The sequence below is a fragment of the Lagenorhynchus albirostris genome, chromosome 2, assembly GCF_949774975.1.
Source record: "Lagenorhynchus albirostris chromosome 2, mLagAlb1.1, whole genome shotgun sequence".
Taxonomy (NCBI): Eukaryota; Metazoa; Chordata; class Mammalia; order Artiodactyla; family Delphinidae; genus Lagenorhynchus; species Lagenorhynchus albirostris.
In genome coordinates, this window is record NC_083096.1 from 23,049,112 (window position 1) to 23,073,169 (window position 24,058).

The 24,058-nt window shown below is 39.6% G+C and overlaps 1 protein-coding gene across 2 annotated transcripts in view; it reads right to left on the bottom strand.

Moving 5' to 3' along the window:
• LIN9 (lin-9 DREAM MuvB core complex component) overlaps nucleotides 1-24,058 on the bottom strand; it is a 109,365-nt gene that overhangs the window by 68,339 nt on the left and 16,968 nt on the right. For both annotated transcript variants that reach the window (XM_060142063.1, XM_060142062.1), the window contains exons 5-7: nucleotides 19,652-19,785; nucleotides 18,036-18,161; nucleotides 7,315-7,472 (exon numbers count right to left, since the gene is read on the bottom strand). In XM_060142063.1, the coding sequence (XP_059998046.1) occupies nucleotides 7,315-7,472; nucleotides 18,036-18,161; nucleotides 19,652-19,785 (418 nt within the window). The remainder of the gene's footprint in view (nucleotides 1-7,314; nucleotides 7,473-18,035; nucleotides 18,162-19,651; nucleotides 19,786-24,058) is intronic.

Below are 24,058 nucleotides of genomic sequence, written 5' to 3' on the forward strand. Positions count from 1 at the left end.
TGAGTTTGACTTCCTTTTAAAAAAAAAAAAAAAATCCAGTCTGATAAGCTCTACAGTGTAGTGTTTAGTTCACTGACATTTAATGTAATTTTAAAAGGGCTAGATATAAGTCTACCATCTTGCTATTTATTTTCTACTCCTCTGTTCTTTCTTTCCTGTCATCTTTTCACTTAACTGAGTATTTGTTAGTTTGTCAAATTTAATTCCTCTACTGGCTTTTTAGGTATACCTCTTAACACTTTTTTACAAGTAATTCCTTCAACTGGACAGCCAAATGCAAAAGAAGAAACTAGACCACTACCTCACATCATATACAAAAATCAACTCAAAATGGACTAAAGACCTGAAAGCAAGACCTCAAACAATAAAACTCCTAGAAATAAACATATGCAGTATGCTCTGTAACATTGATCTTAGCAATATCTTTCTGGATATGTCTCCTCAGCCAAGGGAAACAAAAGCAAAATTGAACAAATGGGATTATATAAAACTAAAAAGTTTCTGCACAGCAAAGGAAACCATCAGCAAAATGAAGAAACAAATGGAAGATATTTGCAAATCATATATCCATTAATTGGCTAATATCCCAAATATATAAAGAACTCATACAACTCAACAACAAAAAGACACACAACCCAATTAAAAAATGGGCAGCAGAGCTAAATAGGTGATTTTCTAAAGAAGACATATAGATGGCCAACAGGCACATGAAAAGATATTCATCGCTAATTGTTAGGAAAATGAAAATCAAAACCACAATGACTCACTATCAAAACAAAACAAAACAAACCCCAAAACAACCCAACCAAAAAACAGGCAGGGGACTTCCCTGGCACAGTGGTTAAGAGTCCACCTGCCAATGCAGGGGACACGGGTTCGAGCCCTGGTCCAGGAGGATCCCACATGCTATGGAGCAGGTGGGCCTATGGGCCACAACTACTAAGCCTGCACTCTAGAGCCCTTGAGCCACAACTACTGAGCCTGCGTGCCACAACTACTGAAGGCCGCACGCCTAGAACCCATGCTCCGCAACGAGAAGGCACCACAATGAGAAGCCCGCACACTGCAACAAAGAGTAACCCCCACTCGCCGCAACTAGAGAAAGTCCATGTGCAGCAGCAAAGACCCAACTCAGCCAAAAATAAATAAATAAATGAATGAATAAATAAATTAATTAATTAATTTTAAAAAATAGGCAAGTGATCTAAATAGACATTTCTCCAAGGAAGACATCCAGATGGCCAACAGGCACATGAAAAGATGCTCAACACTGCTAATTATTAGAGAAATGCAAATCAAAACTATAATGAGGTATCATCTCACACGGGTCAGAATTGCCATCATCAAAAGTCTACAATAAAAAATGCTGGAGAGGGTGTGGAGAAAAGGGAACCCTCATACACTATTGGTGGGAATGTAAATTGGTGTAGCCACTATGGAAAACAGTCTGGACGTTCCTTTAAAAACAAAAAATAGAGTTATCATATGTTCCAGCAACCCCACTCCTGGGTATATATCCAGAAAAGATGAAAACTAATTCGAAAAGATAATGCACCCCAATGTTCATAACAGCATTATTTACAATAGCCAGGACATGGAAACAACCCAAGTGCCCAGCAACAGATGATTACTTTAAGAAGATGTGAGATTTTATATATATGTATAAAACACACAGGAATATTACTCAACCATAAAAAAGAGTAAAATATTTACAACAACATGGATGGACCTAGAGAATATCATAGTAAGTGAAGTAAGTCAGAGAAAGATAAATATTATATGATATTACTTATATGTGGAATCTAAAAAGTAATACAAATGAATCTATATACCATACAGAAACAGACTCATAGACATAGAAAACAAACTTATAGTTACCAAAAGGGAAAGGGAGGTGTGGGGGGTATAAATTAGGAGTATGGGATTAACAAAACTACACATAAAATAGATAAGCAACAAGGATTTACTGTACAGCACAGGGAATTATATTCAATATCTTATAATAACCTATAATGGAAAATAATCTGAAAAAAATATGTATAATTAAATTACTTTCCTATACAGCTGAAACTAACACAATATTGTAAATCAACTGTACTTCAATTAAAAAAAAACCACAGTGAGATATCACCTCACATCTGTTAGACTGGCTATTATCAAAAAGGCAAGAAATAACAAGGGTTGGCAAGGACAGGAGAAAAAGAAACCCTCATACACTGTTGGTGGGAATGTAAATTGGTGCAGCTACTATGAGAAACAGTGTGGAGATTTCCCCCCAAATTAAGACTAGAACTACCACATGATCTACCTATCCCACTTCTGTGTATTCATCCAAAGAATACAAAAACACTAATTCAAAAAGATATATGCACCCCTATGTTCATAGCAACATTATTTAGAATAGCCAAGATATGAAAACAATCTAAGTGCCTATCAATGAATGAATGGATAAAGATATGCTACACACGGGCTTCCCTGGTGGCGCAGTGGTTGAGAGTCCGCCTGCCGATGCAGGGGACACAGGTTCGTGCCCCGGTCCGGGAAGATCCCACATGCCACGGAGCGGCTGAGCCCGTGAGCCATGGTTGCTGAGCCTGCGTGTCCAGAGCCTGTGCTCCGCAACGGGAGAGGCCACAACAGTGAGCGGCCCACATACCACACAGCAAAAAAAAAAGATATGCTACACACACAGACGCACACACGCACTGGAATACTACTCCACGGTAAAAAAAAGAGTAGTGATTACCAGAGGGGAAGGGGTGGGACAGGGGAGGGTGAAATGGGTAAAGGGGATCAACTGTATGGTGAGAGACAGAAACTAAACTTTTGGTGGTGAGCATGCTGTAATGTAAAGAGAAGATGAAATATAACGTATACATGAAACTGATGTTATAAACCAACGTTATCTCAATAAAAGATTTTTTAAAAGTAATTCCTTTACTAGTTCTCAAAGTACGGCCCCACTCCAGCAGCAACACCACTTGGAAACTTCTTGAAATGCAAATTCTCAGGCCCTACCCCTGACCTTCTGAATCAGAAACTCTGGAGTGGAGGCCAGTAATCTGTCTTTTTAAAGCCCTCCAGGTGATGTGACGCACACTAAGGTTTCTGAACCTCAATATTCTAGGGATTATAATATTCACTCCTTACTTATTACACTCTACTTCAGTTAATACTGTATACTCTCACTACAAATTTAAGAAACAACAGTTCCATTTTACACATATATTTACTATTTCTGGTGCTGTTACTCTGTAGTCAAGGTTCCATCTGGTATCATATCCCTTCAATCTGAAAAGTTCATTTGACATAGCATCTAGTGTTCTTTTCCCGTAAGAAGTCAGCTGCTGTTTGTATCACTGTTCCTCATATAACGTTGTTTTTCTAATGAATGCTTTCAAGATTTGCTCTGTTATTTTTTCTGTATTGTGTCTAATTATGGGTTATGTATACACGTGGGTTATATGCCTTGAGGTTTAGAGTACTGTGGATCTGTACTTTTTTTTTTTTAAATCGAGTTTGGGGAAGGTGGCCAAAATGGCGGAGTAGGAAGTCCTTGAGCTCACCTCTTCCCATCGGCACACCAAAATTACAATATTTACAGAGCAACTATTGATGAGAAAGACCAGAAGACAAGCAAAAATGATCTTCTACAACTAAAGATGCAAAGGAACCACGACCGCACAGGTAGGAGGGACAGAGACACAGTATAGTCAAGAACAATACCTCCACAAAGGGGAGGATAATAACAATTGTAGAGGTACTCCCCAAGGAGCAAGGGATCTGAACCCCACGTGGGGCTCTCCAAACTGGAAGTCCTGCACTAGGACGACAAACACCAGAACACCTTCCTTTGAAGGCCAGCAGGGCTTACATTCGGGAGAGCCAGAGGGCTATGGGAAATAGACTCCATTCTTAAAGGGTGCACACAAAATCTTACAAGTTCTAGGATGCAGAGCAGAAGCAGTAATTCAAAAGGCGCCTCGGTTAGACCCACCTGCTGATCTTGGAGAGCCTCCCTGAGAGGCAGGAGCCAGGTGGAGCTTACCGGGGGGAAAGAGACACTTGTGGCAGCCATTTCTGGGAGCTTGTTCAACCACGAGGACACTGGTGCTGGCAAGCGCCATTTTTTAATCCTCCCTCTAGCTTATTAGGGCTGGGACTCGGCCCCGCCCAGCAGCCTGTCTGCACCAGTAATGGGACACCTCAGGCCAAGTAGCTGGCTGGGCGGGGACACAGCCCCACCCACCAGCTGGCCTGGCTGGGAGCCCCTGAGCCCACAGCCGCTTCAGGACCTGGACTTATCCACCAGAGGGCCCAGGACCGGCCACGGACACCAACGAGACTCACTAGTCCCAGGTCCCCAGCGCCCTGCACCAGAGACCCTGGGACCTGGCTTTGCTCACAAGTGAGCCAGCATTAGCCCCAGGATCAGCCTCACCCATCACTGGGCAGGCACCAGCCACTGGGTCCTGGCCCAGCACAACAGAGACCAACGCACTAACCCAGGGAGTTCCAGGGCCCTGCAGCCAGAGACTTTGGGACTGGCTCCACCCACCAGTGAGCCGGCACTAGCCCCAGGACCCGGGCTCACCCACCAGTGGGTGGGTACCAGCTTGGAGATCCCCTGGGCCTCAGCCCTGCCCACCAGTAGGCAGACACCAGGCCCTGCGGCTAGAGAACCCAGGACCCAGCTCTGCCTACAAGGGGGCCGGCACCAGCGCAGGGATCTGATCCCCTGCGCCCTGTCCCACCCACCACTGGGTGGACAGCAGCCCCAGGACCACCACAGACCTACAGCCTGCTGTGTCTGGATGCAGCCCACAGACCAGCAGGCCAGCACTAGCTCCAAGACCCACTGAGCCCTAGTCCCACCCACCAGCAGGCTAATGCCAGCTCTGGGACACCTTGGGCCCCTCAGCTAGCCGCCCCAGGAACTGCTCCTGTCCACCAGTGATGGGACACTAGCCCAGGGAATAGCGGGGGCTCTGGCCTGCCAACCAGCAGGCTGACAGCAGGCCACCAGACATATTGGGCCCCTCAGCCAGCAGCCTCAGGACCCAACTCCACTAACCAGTGGGCTGATAACCAGCTTTGGGATATCCCAGGCCCCTACAGACAGCCATGCCAGGAACTAGCGCACCCACCAGCACTAGATCTGGGACCCCAGCCTGCAACCACACACTCGGAGCCCAGCTCCACCCACCAGCTGGCCAGTACTAGTCCCAGGAACCCCCCACTCACTCCTGCAGCCGGCCACCTTGTGCCCCAGCCCACAGATGGAAGCCTTCCACAAGGCAGGGCCTAGCAACCAACCTGAAGGAGGGCCAGCCACACCTATCAGACTGCCCACAGTAGTCAGGCCGCCACAACAGAAGGACCCAGGCAGCCCACACGGGGGGCACCCCTAGAGCACATAGCTCTGGTGACCAGAGGGGAGTGCGCTGCTGGGAAGCACAGGAGGTTTCCCACAAGAGGCCACTTCTCCAAGGTCGGCAAATGTAATGGATGCAAGTCAAATCATTATGACCTACACTTTACAGTGTGTATGTCAACTATATCTCGAAAAAACTGAAAGAAAAAATCAAGTCTTTTTTTTCCCACATGCCATTGTGCCTTTCTTCTCCTTTTAAGAACACTAATTACATGTATGTTATTTGCATAATATTGTCCCACAGGTCTCTGAGGCTCTATTAATGTTTTTTCCATTTTTTCCTCCATGCTTTCACAATGGATCATTTATACTGATTTATTCTGAAGTTCACTTACCCTTGGTTTTGCTGTTTCCAATATGCTTTTAAGCCCATTCAGAATTTTTCTTTTCAGACACTATACTTTTCAATTTTAAATGTGTTTTATCGAAGTAATTTCCATCTATCTACTGTGATATCCCCATTAATTATGACCATATTTACATGTCTTGAACATGTTTTATAACAGATATTTTGAAACTAATTCCAGAATCCCAGCATCTGTTTTCTATTGATTGCTTTTGGTCTTTACTACAGAACCTGTTTTTATGTTTCTTCATAGGTTTAATAATTTTTTATTGTATGCTGACACCTCCTCTAAACCAAACAGAAACCTTCAAAAGCTGTAGTCATTGATTCCTACAAACTTTTCTCATATCTTGACATATCCAGTCCCACCTATTCTGCATTGTGACATGAGTACCTACTTACTGACACTGTAAAATTTTCAGTCTTATCAAATAATACTGCCAATCCTTAAATGCTGCAGCACTTAACTTTTAAGGATTTCCTAATTGGGTCTACGTGTCACTCTATTCACGCCAGCATTTCTCTGATTAGTAGTTATATTGTAGACTTTGTACTTATTTATATGGGGTTTTTAGAACTAATATATTTTTTCAGGAATGCTATCTCTCCCTCACTCTATCTCCACCCCCACTCCCAGACTAATTTTGTAAAGAGAGAGACCATAAATATCATCTGTAACTTCTATACATGGTAGGTTATGACTAAATGCATTCTTCTCTTTTCCAAATGCATTTTATATGCATGATACAGTCTCTTCCTTATTATCTACCTTTCCTTTCATTACCCATTTTTACAATGTAATGGAAACATGTACCACTTTTATATCCAGAAAATAATAATATAAATATGTAATTCAGTGTTCCCTTTCCTCCAGAAAATATTCTCTGATTAATCCAACCATTTTTCAAACTCTTCCAGTACTATTACTACCCTACCTACCCACTTAACACCTTGTTATTTCTTGTATTATATAAATTGTAATTTTAGATCACCAAATTATTAAGGATTAACTTAAACTTGAGGTTTTGGTGGTAATTTCCCTCAGTGTTGTAACTGAAGTGAACACATAGAATCACCACCTACAAATTGACAGAATTTACATCTTGACAAAACTACCTACTGAATAATTTAGTTTTATTCAGTCATTAGAAATGGAGTACTTCTAAACTCAAAGATCACAAGAACAATGGTGTTTGTGAACTAACCAGGTAAAAATGGTTAGAAAAGAAAATCAATGAGTGGAAGCAAAAACAGAATTCAAAATGTTTAAAATTTAAACATTATACTTATTTTAAATTTCATCTTTGTGGCAGTTTGCTTTACTTTATGTTGTGGCAGACATTGCTTTGAAAAGGTACACTTTTATCCAATTTCTTTAAAAAACAGACTTCACAGATTAAGAAACAGTAACCTCTACAGAATATTGCTATAGAATTATAGTTTAAGCTTTCTAATATAAAAGCCATTTGTCTAATAAACGTTATCTTGGTGAAAAACTGCAAGTCAAAATAGTAATAAGCTTATCTTCACCTACCTGTAACTTTGGTTCCAATAACCAGGGGCAAAGGAATTTCGTCTGGGAGATCCTTGAACTGTGAAACATCCGCAACTTTCCTTTGCTGTAAGAGCCTTATTTTCTGCCGTTTCTGTTTTAATGCTGATCTCTCTTCCTCAAAAAATGCAGAAGAACATCTAGAATAAATTATAAAAATCATATAAACTGATAACTGTCCTATATAAAAACTTCAAGTCAGACCATTCATCTCACTACTCCCTTTATTCTTCTCATTCTTTTAAGTACTATATTTAAAAATGGGTTCTTAGCAATAATAATTTTCTCTTCAAAGTAAATTACCTTTATATCTTTTTAAGAACAGGACCTTGCAAGACTGAAAGATACATAAGCAAGTCTAGATTATTCCTTCCTCAAAGCAGGAGGATTTGTTCACCATCCTTTGACAAAACTGCACCTGGATCCCAGGTCTCCTCTTAAGAACAATGTTCAGTTTCAATACTCTATTCAAAAGAACATGATATTTTCCCTGTGACCCAGTGAACCTATCTGTACAGGAATTAAAGATGAGACTTGCCACCGTGTAAACTTTTAATCATATTTCCTGTCTTGAAGTATGAATACTGAATATACTCTTACCTTTAGGGCCTGTCACATTTCTATTTTCAAATTCTAGGATGAACCAAAGGTATTTAAACAAAGCTTTCAGGCCACAAAATATACATCCATGTCACTACAGTCAAGATAATGAACATACAAAGACATTAATCAGCCCCCTAAAGTTTCCTTGTGCCACTTTACTATCCTTCCTTTGCTTCCTCTCATTTCTATACTCCTACTTCTCAAGCAATCACTAAGTTGCTTTCTGTATTAAGTTTATATCTTCTAAAGTTTTATATAAATGGAATCATCTAGTATATACTCTTTCTTCAGGCTTCTTTCATTAAGCATAATTATTCTAAGATTTGTCCATATTGGTGTATGTATCAGTGGTTCATTTCTTTCTATTGTGACACATCCTATTCTATGGATATAGCACCATTTGTTTATCCATTCACCTGTTAGTGGACTTATGGGTTATTTCCAGGTTTTGGCTATTACGACAAACTTGATATGATCATCTGTGTGTGGGCTTCTGTACAAACATATGCTTTCATTTCTCTTGATTAAAGTAGTGGAAGGGCTGGGTCATACGGTCAATGTGTGTTTAACACTTTAAGAAATCAAAGAATCCAAATATCACCAAAGAAGATATACAATTAGCAAATAAGCATATGAAAAGATGCTCCACACTATATGCCACCAGGGAAATGCAAATTAAATGAGATATCACTACACACTTATTAAATTGCTAAAATCTGGAACACGGACAACTTCAAATGCTGGTGAGGATGTGGAACAACAGGAATTCATTCATTTCTAGTGGAATGCAAAATGGAAGACAGTTTGGTAGTTTCTTACAAAACTAAATATACTCTTACCATAAAATCCAACAATCACGCTCCTTGGTTTTTACTCAAATGAATTGAAAACTTATATTCACACAAAAATCTGCATAGATGTTTACAGAATCTTTATTCATAATTGCTAAAACTTGGAATCAACTAATCTTCAGTAGGTAAATGAATAAGCAAACTGGTACATCCAGAGAATGGAGTATTATTCAGTACCAAAAAGAATGAGCTATCAAATCATGAAAAGACATGGAGGAACCTGAATGCATATTACCAAGTGAAAGAAGCCAATCTGAAAAGGTTACATTCTGTGTGATCCCAATACATGACATTTTGGAAAATGCAAAGCTATGAAGACAATAAAAATATCAGTGGTTGCCAGCAGTTGTGGGGATGCGGAGAGGGGTGAATTGGTAGAACACAGAGGATTTTTAGGGCAATGAAAATACTCTGTAAAATATAATAATGATAGATATATGTCACTAAACATTTGTCAAAACCCACAGAAGGTATAATACCAAGAGTGAACTCTAATGGAAGCTATGGACTTTGGGTGGTTATGATGTGTTGGTGCAGGCTCATCAGCTGTCACAAATGTACCACTCTGACGGAGGACACTGATAGTGGAGGAGGCTATGTATGTGGGCGGGTGGGGGGGCAGTAAACCGGAAATCTCTGTATCTTCCTCTCAATTTTGTTGTAAACCTAAAACGACTCTTAAAAAATTAAGTCTTTTAAAAAAGAAAGAAAGGAACTGCCAAACAGTTTTTTCAAAGTGGTTATACAATTTTATATTCCCATCAGCAGTGTACAAGAGTTCAAGTTTCCCCATAGCCTCACCAACACGTGGTAGGCTTGGTCTAGTAAATTTTCAACACTGGTTTTAATTTGCGTTTTTCTAATGACTAATTATGTTGAATATCCTCTCATTGGTTTATTTGATATTCTTATATCATTGGTGAATCATCTGTTCAAATCTTTTGCCAATTTGTTAAATGGGCTGTTTGATTTTTGTTTTTTTCAGCTGTGCCGTGCAGCATGAGGATTCTAGTTCCCCAACCAGGGATCAAACCCGTGCCCCCTGCAGTGGAAGCATGGAGCCCTAATCACTGGACCACCAGGGAATTCCCGATTCTTTTTTTTTTTTTTTTTTTTTTTCAGTACGCGGGCCTCTTACTGTTGTGGCCTCTCCCGTTGCAGAGCACAGGCTCCGGACGCGCAGGCTCAGCGGCCATGGCTCACGGGCCCAGCCGCTCCGCGGCATGTGGGATCTTCCTGGACCAGGGCACGAACCCGTGTCACCTGCATCAGCAGGCGGACTCTCAACCACTGCACCACCAGGGAAGCCCCCGTTTGATTCTTAATACTGAATTTTCAGAGTTCTTCATACATTCTGGATATAATATACACTTTCAGCAATCAATTTTTATTTAAATAGTATTTTTGCATAGGTAATACATTCATAGGCTTCTAATTTAAAAGGTTCAAAAGGCACTGAAAACTCTAATACCTCTGTCCCTCGGTTTCCTGTCTTCCAGAGGATCATGACTGTAAGTTTTCTACATGTCCTTCATTGATACTTTAGGAATACACAAGCAAAAACTGCTTATGTTCCCTTCTTATTTTCCCCAAATAGCTACAATATGCTCTGTTGTGTATTTTGCTTTCTTAAAGTATCTTAGCAATCACTTCTATATCAGTACATTAGAAAACTCCTCTGTTTTTTGGTGGGTTTTTTTGGCCACACCACACAGCATGCGGGATGCTGGTTCCCCGACTAGGGATTGAAACTGCGACCGCTGCAATGGAAACGCAGGGTCTTAACCCCTGGACCTCCAAGGAAGTCCAATTTCCTCTGATTTTAAGTTAAATGATTTCAGAGTTTTCTACTATTTTGAGGTACCATACTTTAATTAATCATTCCTCTATTTATGGACACTTAGGTTTTTGCCAATCTTTTGCTTCTACAAATACTACTGTACGTGTCATTTTACCCATGTACAAGTATTTCTGTGATCTAAATTCGCAAAAGTACTAGGTTACAGGGTATGGAAATTTGAAAATTTGACAGATATTACCAAATTGCCCTCCACAGAGGTTATATAAATTTAATCTCTCACCACCAATAGTGACTTTTTCACCACACCATTGCCAAACCCAACATATTAAAACTTTATGAACTCCATTGATCTGATAGTTAAAAACAGTATTCTGATTTTATATTTGATTTTATATTTCTCACTATGAGTAAGATTGAACTGTTTTCATCTGTTCAGAAGAGCCATTTCTTTTTCCTTTCTTATGTACTGTCATATAAACAGACACTTTTATTATAGGTTATTTGACTTTTTTAAATTGATTCATACATAGTTCTTCATATATTTGGAAATTAGTCCTTTGTTGTAAGAATTATAAATATTTCTGTTATTGTCTTTTGACTTTGTTTATGGATTTTCTGTAGGGGTTCAATGCAAAATGTTTTCATTTTTATGAAGTCAAATTTATCGATATTTTCTTTTATGGTTCCTAGCTTTGGGGCCTGTTAGAAAGATCTTCTCCAAGTCAAGATTAAGCAAAACTCTCCTACAGGTTCCCCTAGTGGTTTTACTGTTTCATTTTAAAAATGTGAATCTCTGATCCTTTTCAAATGTTTCCTGGTATAAAGTATGAGATATGAAACCAACTTGTGTTTTCTTAGATTGCTTCAGAGTGGTCTCAGTATCCATTAAATAAGTAATTTAACCCCTCTCTCCCTATGTGCTTGAGATGCAACCACTGTTATCATGTATTAAATTCCTATAGACATCTCTGATTCTATCTGGACTTTCTCTCTCTTTTTTTTTTTTAGTTTTAATTTTATTGGAGTATAGTTGATTTACAATGTTGTGTTAGTTTCATGGGCTTTCTCTCCTTTTTTTTTCCTCTCCTTTTTAATTCATCTTTCTATGCATGTACCACTACAACACCATTTTGATTATGATCACATTATATCTATTTTAATAGGTGATAATACATACTACATACATATGTATGATACTACATAGTCTCCCTTTATTACCTTGCTTCTTCAGAATTTTCCTGGATCTTCCTGCTTGATTTCTCTTCTTATATGTGAATTTTAGAATTAATTGATCTAGTTTAAAGTAAAAAAAAGGGGGGGGGGCCTACTGATATTTTTATTGGGACTGATTTTAGAATGCTGAGTATCCTAATCCAAGATCATCTATGTCTTGCCATTTCCTCATTTGTATCCTGCACATTTCCTGTTAAGCTCCTTCTTGGTATTTTACTTTACTTTTTTTTAGGATATTTGGAAAAGTACATTGTATCAATAATTTGTAGTGTACCTCAACTTCCTCAGAGAAAAGAAAAACTATAAACTTCTGTTGAAAATAAAGACTTCATTTCAACTATTAATTTACCTTGATGAAGTAAAGGACTATAAAATTCAACAATGTTATGGTAACATAAGAAAGGATAAATTAATAAGAGAAATATTATGATTTTATGAAATATTATATTTTATGAAATATTATATTAGAAATATTATGACAAACAAACTGCAGAATTATAACTAAACAATAAAATAAGGTGTGACTAATATCTCATTCTGACAATAATTAGAAACAGTGTGGCTTAATTTACTCAAACATGTAAAGTCACAGCAAAAAGCCCCCAAAAAGCCTAAAGTAATTAACAAAGACCATAAATTACCTGTATGAAACACACTAACATATCACATTTTGACTTGTTCTTATAAATATAAATATTTAAAACATCAGCAGCAATGTCATCTTTCCATACAATGGGACAAAATAAAATATTACCAGTTCAATGAAAAGTTCTCCTTGAATTTCATTACTATCTACAGAAATCAGGAAAACTAAATTCCATACCTACTTGTCCAAGTCATTTTATAATTCCAAGTCTTCTCTGAATTTCCCCACCATTTAAACTGAAAAAGTCTTACACATGCTTTTACTAGGCAGACAGACATGAGACTAATGATGTAGTATATTGTAAAATTTCTCTCAAAAGTAATATAAGGTTTTCTGATGTGTTAAGAAAGCAAGATAACACTAGAAAAGGAAAAGCAGTTTAACACGAAAAGTAATTCTCAGGAAGTAACATATTGGATACATTCACTTGATTTGTTTCTACATAAAGTAAAACATGCATTTGTGGAAAGGCTCTTGAGGTGATAAAAAGAGTTTTACAAAAGGTAATAACAATGTATGTGGGGAGAGAGGGGGAAGATGGCAGAAGGGTAAGACACAGAGATCACCGTCCTCCCCAAAGATACATCAGAAATACATCTACATGTGGAATAACTCCTACAGAACACCTACTGAACGCTGGCAGAAGACCTCAGACCTCCCAAGAGGCAAGAAACTCCCCCACGAACCTGGGTAGGACAAAAGAAAAAAGAATAAACAGAGACAAAAGAATAGGGACGGGACCTGCACCAGTGGGAGGGAGCCGTGAAGGAGGAAAGGTTTCCACACACTAGAAGCCCCTTTGCGGGTGGAGACTGCGGGTGGCGGAGGAAGGGAGCTCCGGGGCCGCAGAGGAGAGTGCAGCCACAGGGGTGCGGAGGTCAAAGCGGAGAGATTCCCACACAGAGGATCGGTGCCGACCAGCACTCACCAGCCCGAGAGGCTTGTCTGCTCACCCGCCGGGGCAGGCGGGGCTGGGAGCTGAGGCTCGGGCTTCGGTAGGAGCCCAGGTAGAGAACTGGCTGCGTGAACACAGCCTGAAGGGGCTAGTGCGCCACAGCTAGCCGGGAGGGAGTCCGAGAATGGAGCTGCCGAAGAAGCAAGAGACTTTTTCTTCCCTCTTTGTTTCCTGGTGCTGGAGGAGAGGGGATTAAGAGCGCTGCTTAAAGGCGTTCCAGACACGGGCGCGAGCCGCGGCTAACAGCGCGGACCCCAGAGACGGGCATGAGACGCTAAGGCTGCTGCTGCCGCCACCAAGAAGCCTGTGTGCGAGCACAGGTCACTATCCACACCCCCCGTCCGGGGAGCCTGTGCAGCCCGCCTCTGCCGGGGTCCCGGGATCCAGGGACAAGTTCCCCGGGAGAACGCACGGTGCACCTCAGGCTGGTGCAACGTCACGCTGGCCTCTGCCGCCGCAGGCTCGTCCCGCACCCCGTACCCCTCCCTCCCTGCAGCCTGAGTGAGCCAGAGCCCCCGAATCAGCGGCTCCTTTAACCCCGTCCTGTCTGAGCAAAGAACAGACGCCCTCCGGCGACCTACATGCAGAGGCGGGGCCAAATCCAAAGCTGAGCCCCGGGGGCTGTGCGAACAAAGAAGAGAAAGGGAAATCCCTCCCAGCAGCCTCAGGAGGAACAGATTAAATCTCCACAGTCAACCTGATGTACCCTGCATCTGTGGAATACCTGAATAGACAACCAATCATAACAAATTGAGGAGGTGGACTTTGAGAGCAAGATTTATTATTTTTTCCCCTTTTCTTCTTTTTGTGAGTGTGTATGCTTCTGTGTGAGATTCTGTCTGTATAGCTTTGCTTTCACCATTTGTCCTAGGGTTCTATCCACCCGTTTTTTTTTTTACTTAAAAAATTTTTTTTCTTAATAATTTTTTATTTTAATAACTTTATTTTATTTTACCTTACTTTATTTTCTTTTATCCTCTTTCTTTCTTTCTACTTTTTCTCCCTTTTATTCTGTGCCGTGTGGATGAAAGGCTCTTGGTGCTGCAGCCAGGAGTCAGTTCTGTGCCTATGAGGTGGGAGAGCCAACTTCAGGACACTGGTCCACAAGAGACCTCCCAGCTCCACGTAATATCAAACAGCAAAAATCTCCCAGAGATCTCCATCTCAACACCAACACCCAGCTACACTCAACGACCAGCAAGCTACAGTTCTGGATACCCTATGCCAGACAACTAGCAAGACAGGAACACAACCCCACCCATTAGCAGAGAGGCTGCCTAAAATCATACTAAGTCCACAGACACCCCAAAACACACCACCAGACGTGGACATGCCCATCAGAAAGACAAGATCCAGCCTCATCCACCAGAACACAGGCACTAGTCCCCTCCACCAGGAAGCCTACACAACCCACTGAACCAACTTTAGCCAGTGGGGACAGACACCAAAAACAACGGGAACTACGAATCTGCAGCCTGCAAAAAGGAGACCCCAAACACAGTAAGATAAGCAAAATGAGAAGACAGAAAAACACACAGCAGAGGAAGGAGCAAGATAAAAACCCACCAGACCTAACAAATGAAGAGGAAATAGAAAGTCTACCTGAAAATGAATTCAGAATAATGATAGTAAAGATGATCTAAAATCTTGGAAATAGAATAGAGAAAATGCAAGAAACATTTAACAAGGCCCTAGAAGAACTAAAGATGAAACAAGCAATGATGAACAACACAATAAATGAAGTTAAAAATACTCTAGAAGGGATCAATAGCAGAATAACTGAGGCAGAAGAACAGATAAGTGACCTGGAAGATAAAATAGTGGAAATAACTACTGCAGAGCAGAATAAAGAAAAAAGAATGAAAAGAACTGAGGACAGTCTCAGACACCTCTGGGACAACATTAAATGCACCAACATTCGAATTATAGGAGTTCCAGAAGAAAAGAAAAAGAAAGGGACTGAGAAAATATTTGAAGAGATTATAGTTGAAAACTTCCCTAATATGGGAAAGGAAATAGTTAATCAAGTCCAGGAAGCACAGAGAGTCCCATACAGGATAAATCCAAGGAGAAACATGCCAAGACACATATTAATCAAACTGTCAAAAATTAAATACAAAGAAAACATTAAAAGCAGCAAGGGAAAAACAACAAATAACACACAAGGGAATCCCCATAAGGTTAACAGCTGATCTTTCAGCAGAAACTCTGCAAGCCAGAAGGGACTGGCAGGACATATTTAAAGTGATGAAGGAGAAAAACCTACAACCAAGATTACTCTACCCAGCAAGGATCTCATTCAGATTTGATGGAGAAATTAAAACCTTTACAGACAAGCAAAAGCTGAGAGAGTTCAGCACCACCAAACCAGCTTTACAACAAATGCTAAAGGATCTTCTCTAGGCAAGAAACACAAGTTAAGGAAAAGACCTATAATAACAAACCCAAAACAATTAAGAAAATGGGAATAGGAACATACATATTGATAATTACCTTAAATGTAAATGGATTAAATGCTCACACCAAAAGACACAGACTGGCTGAATGGATACAAAAACAAGACCCATATATATGCTGTCTACAAGAGACCCACTTCAGACCTAGAGACACAGACTGAAAGTGAGGGGATGGAAAAAGATATTCCATGCAAATAGAAACCAAAAGAAAGCTGGAGTAGCAATTCTCATATCAGACAAAACAGACTTTAAAATAAAGGCTAGGGCTTCCCTGGTGGCGCAGTGGTTGGGAGTCCGCCTGCCGATGCAGGGGACACGTGTTCATGCCTGGTCTGGGAGGATCCCACACGCTGCGGAGCGGCTGGGCCTGTGAGCCATGGCCGCTGGGCCTGCGCGTCTGGAGCCTGTGCTCCACAACGGGAGAGGCCACAATGGTGAGAGGCCCGCGTACTGAAAAAATAATAATAATAAATAAAATAAAGACTATTAGAAGAGACAAAGAAGGACACTACATAATGATCAAGGGATCGATCCAAGAAAAAGATTTAACAATTGTAAATATTTATGCAACTAACATAGGAGCACCTCAATACATAAGGCAAATACTAACAGCCATAAAAGGGGAAATCGACAGTAACACATTCATAGTAGGGGACTTTAATACCCCACTTTCACCAATGGACAGATCATCCAAAATGAAAATAAATAAGGAAACACAAGCTTTAAATGATACATTAAACAAGATGGACTTAATTGATATTTATAGGACATTCCATCCAAAAACAACAGAATACACATTTTTGTCAAGTGTTCATGGAACATTCTCCAGGATAGATCATATCTTGGGTCACAAATCAAGCCTTGGTAAATTTAAGAAAGTTGAAATTGTATCAAGTATCTTTTCTGACCACAACGCTATCAGACTAGATATCAATTACAGGAAAAGATCTGTAAAAAATACAAACACATGGAGGCTAAACAATACCCTACTTAATAACGAAGTGATCACTGAAGAAATCAAAGAGGAAATCAAAAAATACCTAGAAACAAATGACAATGGAGACATGACAACCCAAAACCTATGGGATGCAGCAAAAGCAGTTCTAAGAGGGAAGTTTATAGCAATATAATACTACCTTAAGAAACAGGAAACATCTCAAATAAACAACCTAACCTAACAACCTAACCTTGCACCTAAAGAAACGAAATTGAGCTATTTGTAATGAAGTGGATGGACCTAGAGTCTGTCATACAGAGTGAAGTAAGTCAGAAAGAGAAAGACAAATACCGCATGCTGACACATATATATGGAACTTAAGAAAAAAAAAATGTCATGAAGAACCTAGGGGTAAGACAGGAATAAAGACACAGACCTACTAGAGAATGGACTTGAGGATATGGGGAGGGGCAAGGGTAAGCTGTGACAAAGTGAGAGAGTGGCATGGACATACATACGCTATCAAACATAAAACAGATAGCTAGTGGGAAGTAGCCGCATAGCACAGGGAGATCAGCTCGGTGCTTTGTGACCACCTAGAGGGTTGGGGTGGGGAGGGTGGAAGGGAGGGAGACGCAAGAGGGAAGAGATATGGGAACATATGTATATGTATAACTGATTCACTTTGTTATAAAGCAGAAACTCACACACCATTGTAAAGCAATTATACTCCAATAAAGATGTTAAAAAAAAAAGATTGTACTATGAAATAGCATGTTTCTAGAAATTATATAACGTATTTATGTTTGTCACACCACAAAATGTTAATAAAGTTCACAATTGTTTAATTCTTTGTTTTCACTAAAAAATTAAAATTTCAAAGGATAAAAAAAACAATGTATGCATAACCTTATAGCTTCATTAAATGATTTTTAGTGCATTCTTAAATATTTTTTGGAACATAGTAGAGCATAGATAATATAACAAAATTATGTTCAAAGCCTGTGACCTAAACAAAAATGAAATTGTGCATTTAATTATAAGATACATAAGTATAAAAAGCGCCTACATTAATGTTGGTCAGTAGGATATATTTAACATATAACTATTCTGGAAAGTTGTGTTTTGGTACTAGTCCTTTTGAAGATGAAAAAGTCAATATGGTAATGATACTACCAACTAATTTATTAATTTTATTTTAAATAAAAACATTATTTTTACCTCCGTGGTTTCCCCATAAGCCGCCTGATTTTTCCCCATTCTACTCTTGTTAACTTTCTTGTTTTCAAATTAGGAAAAGATTCCTTTAGACAAACACAGAAGTCATTGTCGCCTTCAAAAAGTGGTCTGTAAAACAGAAATGGTATTTTAATAGTTAATATACAATGTGTTACTTAAGAGCCATAAAATTCAAAATATGCATTCCAATTTTCAACATATTAATCACAAGATGCCAAACTTTCACCTCTACCCAAAACAGGCACAAATTCCAAATGTTAAAATTAAACTAGATCCTTTGCATTTATGAAACAAATAATGTGTAAAAGTTACTCAAGAAATACTGTCTGTGCTTGAGACTCCAAGAGACACTGATTTTTGTTAAAAATCTCCTATAGGAGTCTATCCTTCCAGAGGTTATCTTGGCATTATCATTATATCTGGTGAGGATAAACAATGTTAGCTACAAAGTATCTTTGTCCCAAAAGTAATATCATCACCAGGGAGTTCTCTCTGAGAGTAAATTCGTTTTAGAAAACTGGGGGACTCCAGAGGGTTAGATTAGTTCTTGGGAAATCGAGGACTCGGATCATACTAGGACACCCTGAGAGCTGTCTTAAGCCTATGAAAATATTTGTGGACAAAAATAAAACAATTTTATTCATGAGTTTGGCAAACCAGGAACCAGTCTCAGCAATGACACATGAAATGTCTTGGGCTTAAATATGAATGTTCATGAGATTCACAAGGTTCAGAGTATGCAACTGGTGAAAGCAGAGAAAGGAAATAAAGATAAGCAGTCAGCAAAGGAAGCACCACTGACTGGCATGGATTAGATAAGATTAGATTGTGGTGGATGAGAAATCAGAATTTTTCCTCAATAAATTCTGTTGTTGAATAATTGGATTTCACCCAAACCTCTATGTTCTACTTAAACATTTACATATAACTAAAATGCATGAATATCATCCCCCAAATAGAAAGACTCATTAAAATCTTCCTGAATCACTTTTACCATTAATAACTATTTCTCTACTATTATACTAGCATTTAAAATCTCGAGATTTATAAAACAAGTTCCATTCACTGCAAATAATGGTGCTTTGTTTTTAGGGTATCTCCACTCCACAGTCTTTGTAAATTATAATATGGAGATTATACTTTCACTCGATTTTTCAGAAAAACATATAACAACTTCTTCCCCAAAAGGGGGAGGAGGGAAGAAAACTATGAAAAATGGAAATGGATCAAACTAGAATGAGGAATAGAAAAAGAAATTCAGGAAAAAAATAGAATCAAAATAGACCTCTAGAAAAGGTTGAGGCTTTGAAAGATTTTTTTTTTTTTTTTGCGGTACGTGGGCCTCTAACTGCTGCGGCCTCTCCCGTTGCGGAGCACAGCCTCTGGACACACAGGCTCAGCGGCCATGGCTCACGCGCCCAGCCGCTCCGCGGCGTGTGGGATCCTCCCAGACCGGGGCACGAACCCGTGTCCCCTGCATCGGCAGGCGGACTCTCAACCACTGCGCCACCAGGGAAGCCCAGGTTGAGGCTTTTAACATTTGAAAATCTTAAACTTCTGGTTTAAATGATACTTGTGATATGAACCATGATACATACTTATCTATATTTGAGTAGAACCACTCATATATGCACCACTTATGTGCTTTGGGAAGCTTGAGTAAGTTACGTAATCGAAAACCAATCTTCTGTGAGGCCTTCTTATCTGGTGTTGACATTGTTGCTGTAAATTTCTGTACAATAAAAAAAAGAGATTAATTACAGTTCCATTAAGTAAAAATGAACATCTATAACAGTGAATACATTTGTAAAAAGCCAGATTATGGTAGGTACTCAAAAAGATTCAACAATATACAAAATGAAAATTTTTGTTATTATTTAACAAATATACATTCTGATTATTTCTTACAAAGTTAAAGCCTCCAATTTCATAACATATTTTGACAAGGAGGGTGAAATATTTGCCCCGCCACGTTTGCACTACAGTGTAATTTCAATTTAGGTATGTAGGAAGAAGATACTTTTGAAAAATATTTCTAGAGTTCTAGGTCCAGAAAAGACAAGTAAGGACTCTGACACTATTGTGAGAGACAGAGTGAGAGCGAGAGAAAGAACCTGAAGAAAATATCACTCATTTGTATGAACTTTAAAAATGTCTAGAAAGATGTTCTGTACTCATGGATTGGAAGAATACTGTTAAAATGTCCATAATACCCAAAGCAATCTACAGATTCAATGCAATCCCTATTAAAATTTCAATGGCATTTTTCACAGAAATAGAACAAGCAATACTAAAACTATTATGAAACTACAAAAAAACCTGAATAGCCAAAGTAATCTTGAGAAAAAAGAACAAAGCTGGAGGCATCATGCTCCCTGATTATAAACTATATTACAAAGCTACAGTAATCAAAACACGATGGGACTAGCATAAAAACAGACACATTAGGGTTTCCCTGGTGGTGCAGTGGTTGAGAGTCCGCCTGCCGATGCAGGGGACGCGGGTTCGTGCCCCGGTCCAGGAAGATCCCACATGCCATGGAGCGGCTGGGCCCGTGAGCCATGGCCACTGAGCCTGCACATCCGGAGCCTGTGCTCTGCAACGGGAGAGGCCACAACAGTGAGAGGCCCACGTATCACAAACAAACAAACAAACAAACAAACAAAAACAGACACACTAGAGCAATGGAACAGAATTGAGCCCAGAAATAAATGTATGCATATATGGTTAACTGATATTTGACAAGGTAACCAAGAATACTCAATGAGGAAAAGACAGTCTCTTCGATAAATGGTGTTGGGAAATGGTTTTCATGTGCAAAAGAATAAAACTGGCTTCCTGTTTTACACCACTCATAAAACTTAACTCAAAATGGATTAAAGCTGTAAATGTAAGACCTGAAACCATAAAATTCCTAGAAGAAAACATAGGGAAAAGTCTCCTTGACACTGGTCTTGGCAATGATTTTTTGGGGATGATACCAAAAGCAAAGGTAACAGAAGCAACAATCAACAAGTGGGACTACATCAAACTAAAAAGCTTCTGCATCGCAAAAGAAACAATCAACAAAATGAAAAGGCAGCCTACAGAATGAGACAAAATGTTTGCAAATCATATATCTGATAAGAAATTAATACCCAAAGTATGTAAGAAACTCATAGAACTCAACAACAAAAAGACAACCTGATTAAAAAACGGGCAGAGACGCTGAACAGACATTTTTCCAAAGAAGACACAAATGGCTAACAGGTACATGAAAAGGTGCTCAACATCACTAATCATCGGACAAATGCCACAGTGAGATATAACCTTACACCTGTTAGAATGGCTATTATCAAAAAGGCAAGAAATAACAAGTGTTGGAGAGCATGTGGAGAAAAGAGAACCCTGTGAACTGTTGCTGGAAATGTAAATCGGTGCAGCCAGTACGCAAAACAGTATGGAGGTTCCTCAAAAAATTAAAAACAGAAGTACCACATAATCCAGCAATTCTAAGTCTGGGTGTTTATCCAAAGGAAATGAACTATCTCCAAAAGATACATGCAGCCCCATGTTTGTTGCAGTATTATTTACAATAGCCAAGACATGGAAACAACCTATGCATCCACTGACGAATGAAGAAAATGTGGTGTATAAATATATATATAATATTATTCAGCCATAAAAAAGAAGGAAATCTTGCCATTTGTGACAACATGGATAGGCCTTGAGGACATTATGCTAAGTGAAATAAGTCAGACAGAGAAAGACAAACACCATATAATTTTACTTATATGTGTGACCTAAAAAAAAATTACCTCCCTCCCCACAAAAAACCCAACTCAGTAGATACAGAGAACAGACTGGTGGTTGCCAAAGACAGGGGTAGGGGGGCAAATGAAATGGATAAAGAAAGGTCAAAAGATACAAACCTCCAGTTGTAAAATAAATAAGTCATGAGGATGTAATGTACAGAATGGTGACTATACCATACTGTATACCTGAAAGTTGCTAAGAGAATAAATGTTTAAAGTTCTCATTACAAGAAAAATATTTTTGTAACTATGGTAATGGACGTCAACTATAGTAGACTTACTGTGATGATCATTTCACAATATATACAAATACTGAAATCATCATGTATACCTTAATATAATGTTGTCAATTACATTTCATTTTTTAAAAAGCTTAAAAAACACCATCAGAACATCAAAAGAATACAACACAACCAAGTGGAATTCATTCATGTCAAGAATACAAGGATGGGTCAGTATTAGAAAACTATTAATGTAATCTGTCATTATTAATAAATCAAACAGTAAGTCATATGATCACCTCCACTGATGCTAAAAACACTTGATAAAATTCAATATCCATTAAAAAAAAACACTTAATGGAATATAAAAGTAGACAAAATGACTAAAAAAACATGATATACCAGAAGTTAAATGATACAACTAAAGTAGTACTTGAAGGGAAATTTAATTCATTGGGTAAATGCTTATATTAGAAAAAAGGAAAAATTTCAAATAAATAACTTATCCTTCCACCTCAAGAAACTAGAGAAAGAAGAAAACTCAAAGAAAGCAGAGGAAGAAAATAATAAAAGTTAGAGCATAAATAATAGAAAAAATAGAAAACCAAGAGAGAAAAATCAATAAAACCAAAAGTTCTTTGGAAAAAATCAACAAAATTGACAAACCTTTAGCAATACTGACCAAGAAAATAAAAATAGATGAACACTTTCTTAACCTTCAAAACACATTTCTCCCCATTCCAATCAAAAGGTCAGTATCGGACTTCCCTGGTGGCACAGTGGTTAAGAATCCGCCTGCCAATGCAGGGGACAAGGGTTTGAGCCCTGGTCCGGGAAGATCCCACATGCCGTGAAGCAACTAAGCCCATGCGCCACAAAGACTGAGCCTGCACTCTAGAGCCCGCGAGCCATAACTACTTAGCCCTCGTGCCACAACTTCTGAAGCCTGTGCGCCTAGAGCCCGTGCTCCGCAACAAGAGAAGCCACCGCAATGAGAAGCCCGCACACTGCAAAGAAGAGTAGCCCCCGCTCGCCACAACTAGAGAAAGCCCGCGTGCAGCAATGAAGACCCAACACAGCCAAAAATAAAATTAATTAATTAATTAATTTTTTTAAAAAAGGTCAGTATCATATTCAATGTTAAAATTCTAAAAACATTCTCATTAAAGTGAGGAATATGACAAAGATGTTGATTATACCCCTATTTTTTTTTTTTTTTTTGCGGTACGCAGGCCTCTCACCGCTGTGGCCTCTCCCGCCGCAGAGCACAGGCCCCGGACGCGCAGGCCCAGTGGCCATGGCTCACGGGCCCAGCCGCTCCGCGGCATGCGGGATCCTCCCAGACCAGGGCACGAACCCATGTCCCCTGCATCAGCAGGTGGACTCCCAACCACGGCACCACCCGGGAAGCCCTATACCCCTATTTTTGACACTGTTTTGATGGAATTAGCCAATTAAACAAAAGGAATAAAATTGTAAAGGAGAAGACAAAATTACCATTATTTTCAGGTGATATGACTCCCCCAGAAAACTCAAGAAAATCAACTATAACCATTAAAAGGAATAAATTAATAAAGTGGGAGAAAACAAAGTTGTTATACAAAAATCTCTATTTAAAAAAAATCATTGTCGACTCAACTGCCCCAGAGCCTGAGGGGAGGGCGGACTCACTGAAGCTGCAGGCTCTGGAGGCGCCCCACCAGCCGAAGCCGCGACAGTCTTTGGGACCCCGGGGCCAGTTGTTTCAACAAGTAACTTAAAGACAAAATGGAAAAACAAGGAGGTTTGTGCCTGAGATCATGTTGATGTGAAACCAGGGATGGCTACGTTGTGCCAGCTCATTCATCCTGGGGTAAGCCAGCTGCCATGTCATGAGGATACTCAAGCAGCCCTCAGGAGAGATCCATGTGGCAAGGAACTGAGGCCTCCTACCTACAGCCACGAAATCAAATTATCAATGCCTGAAGGAGACTGACCAGAGGCCCAAGGA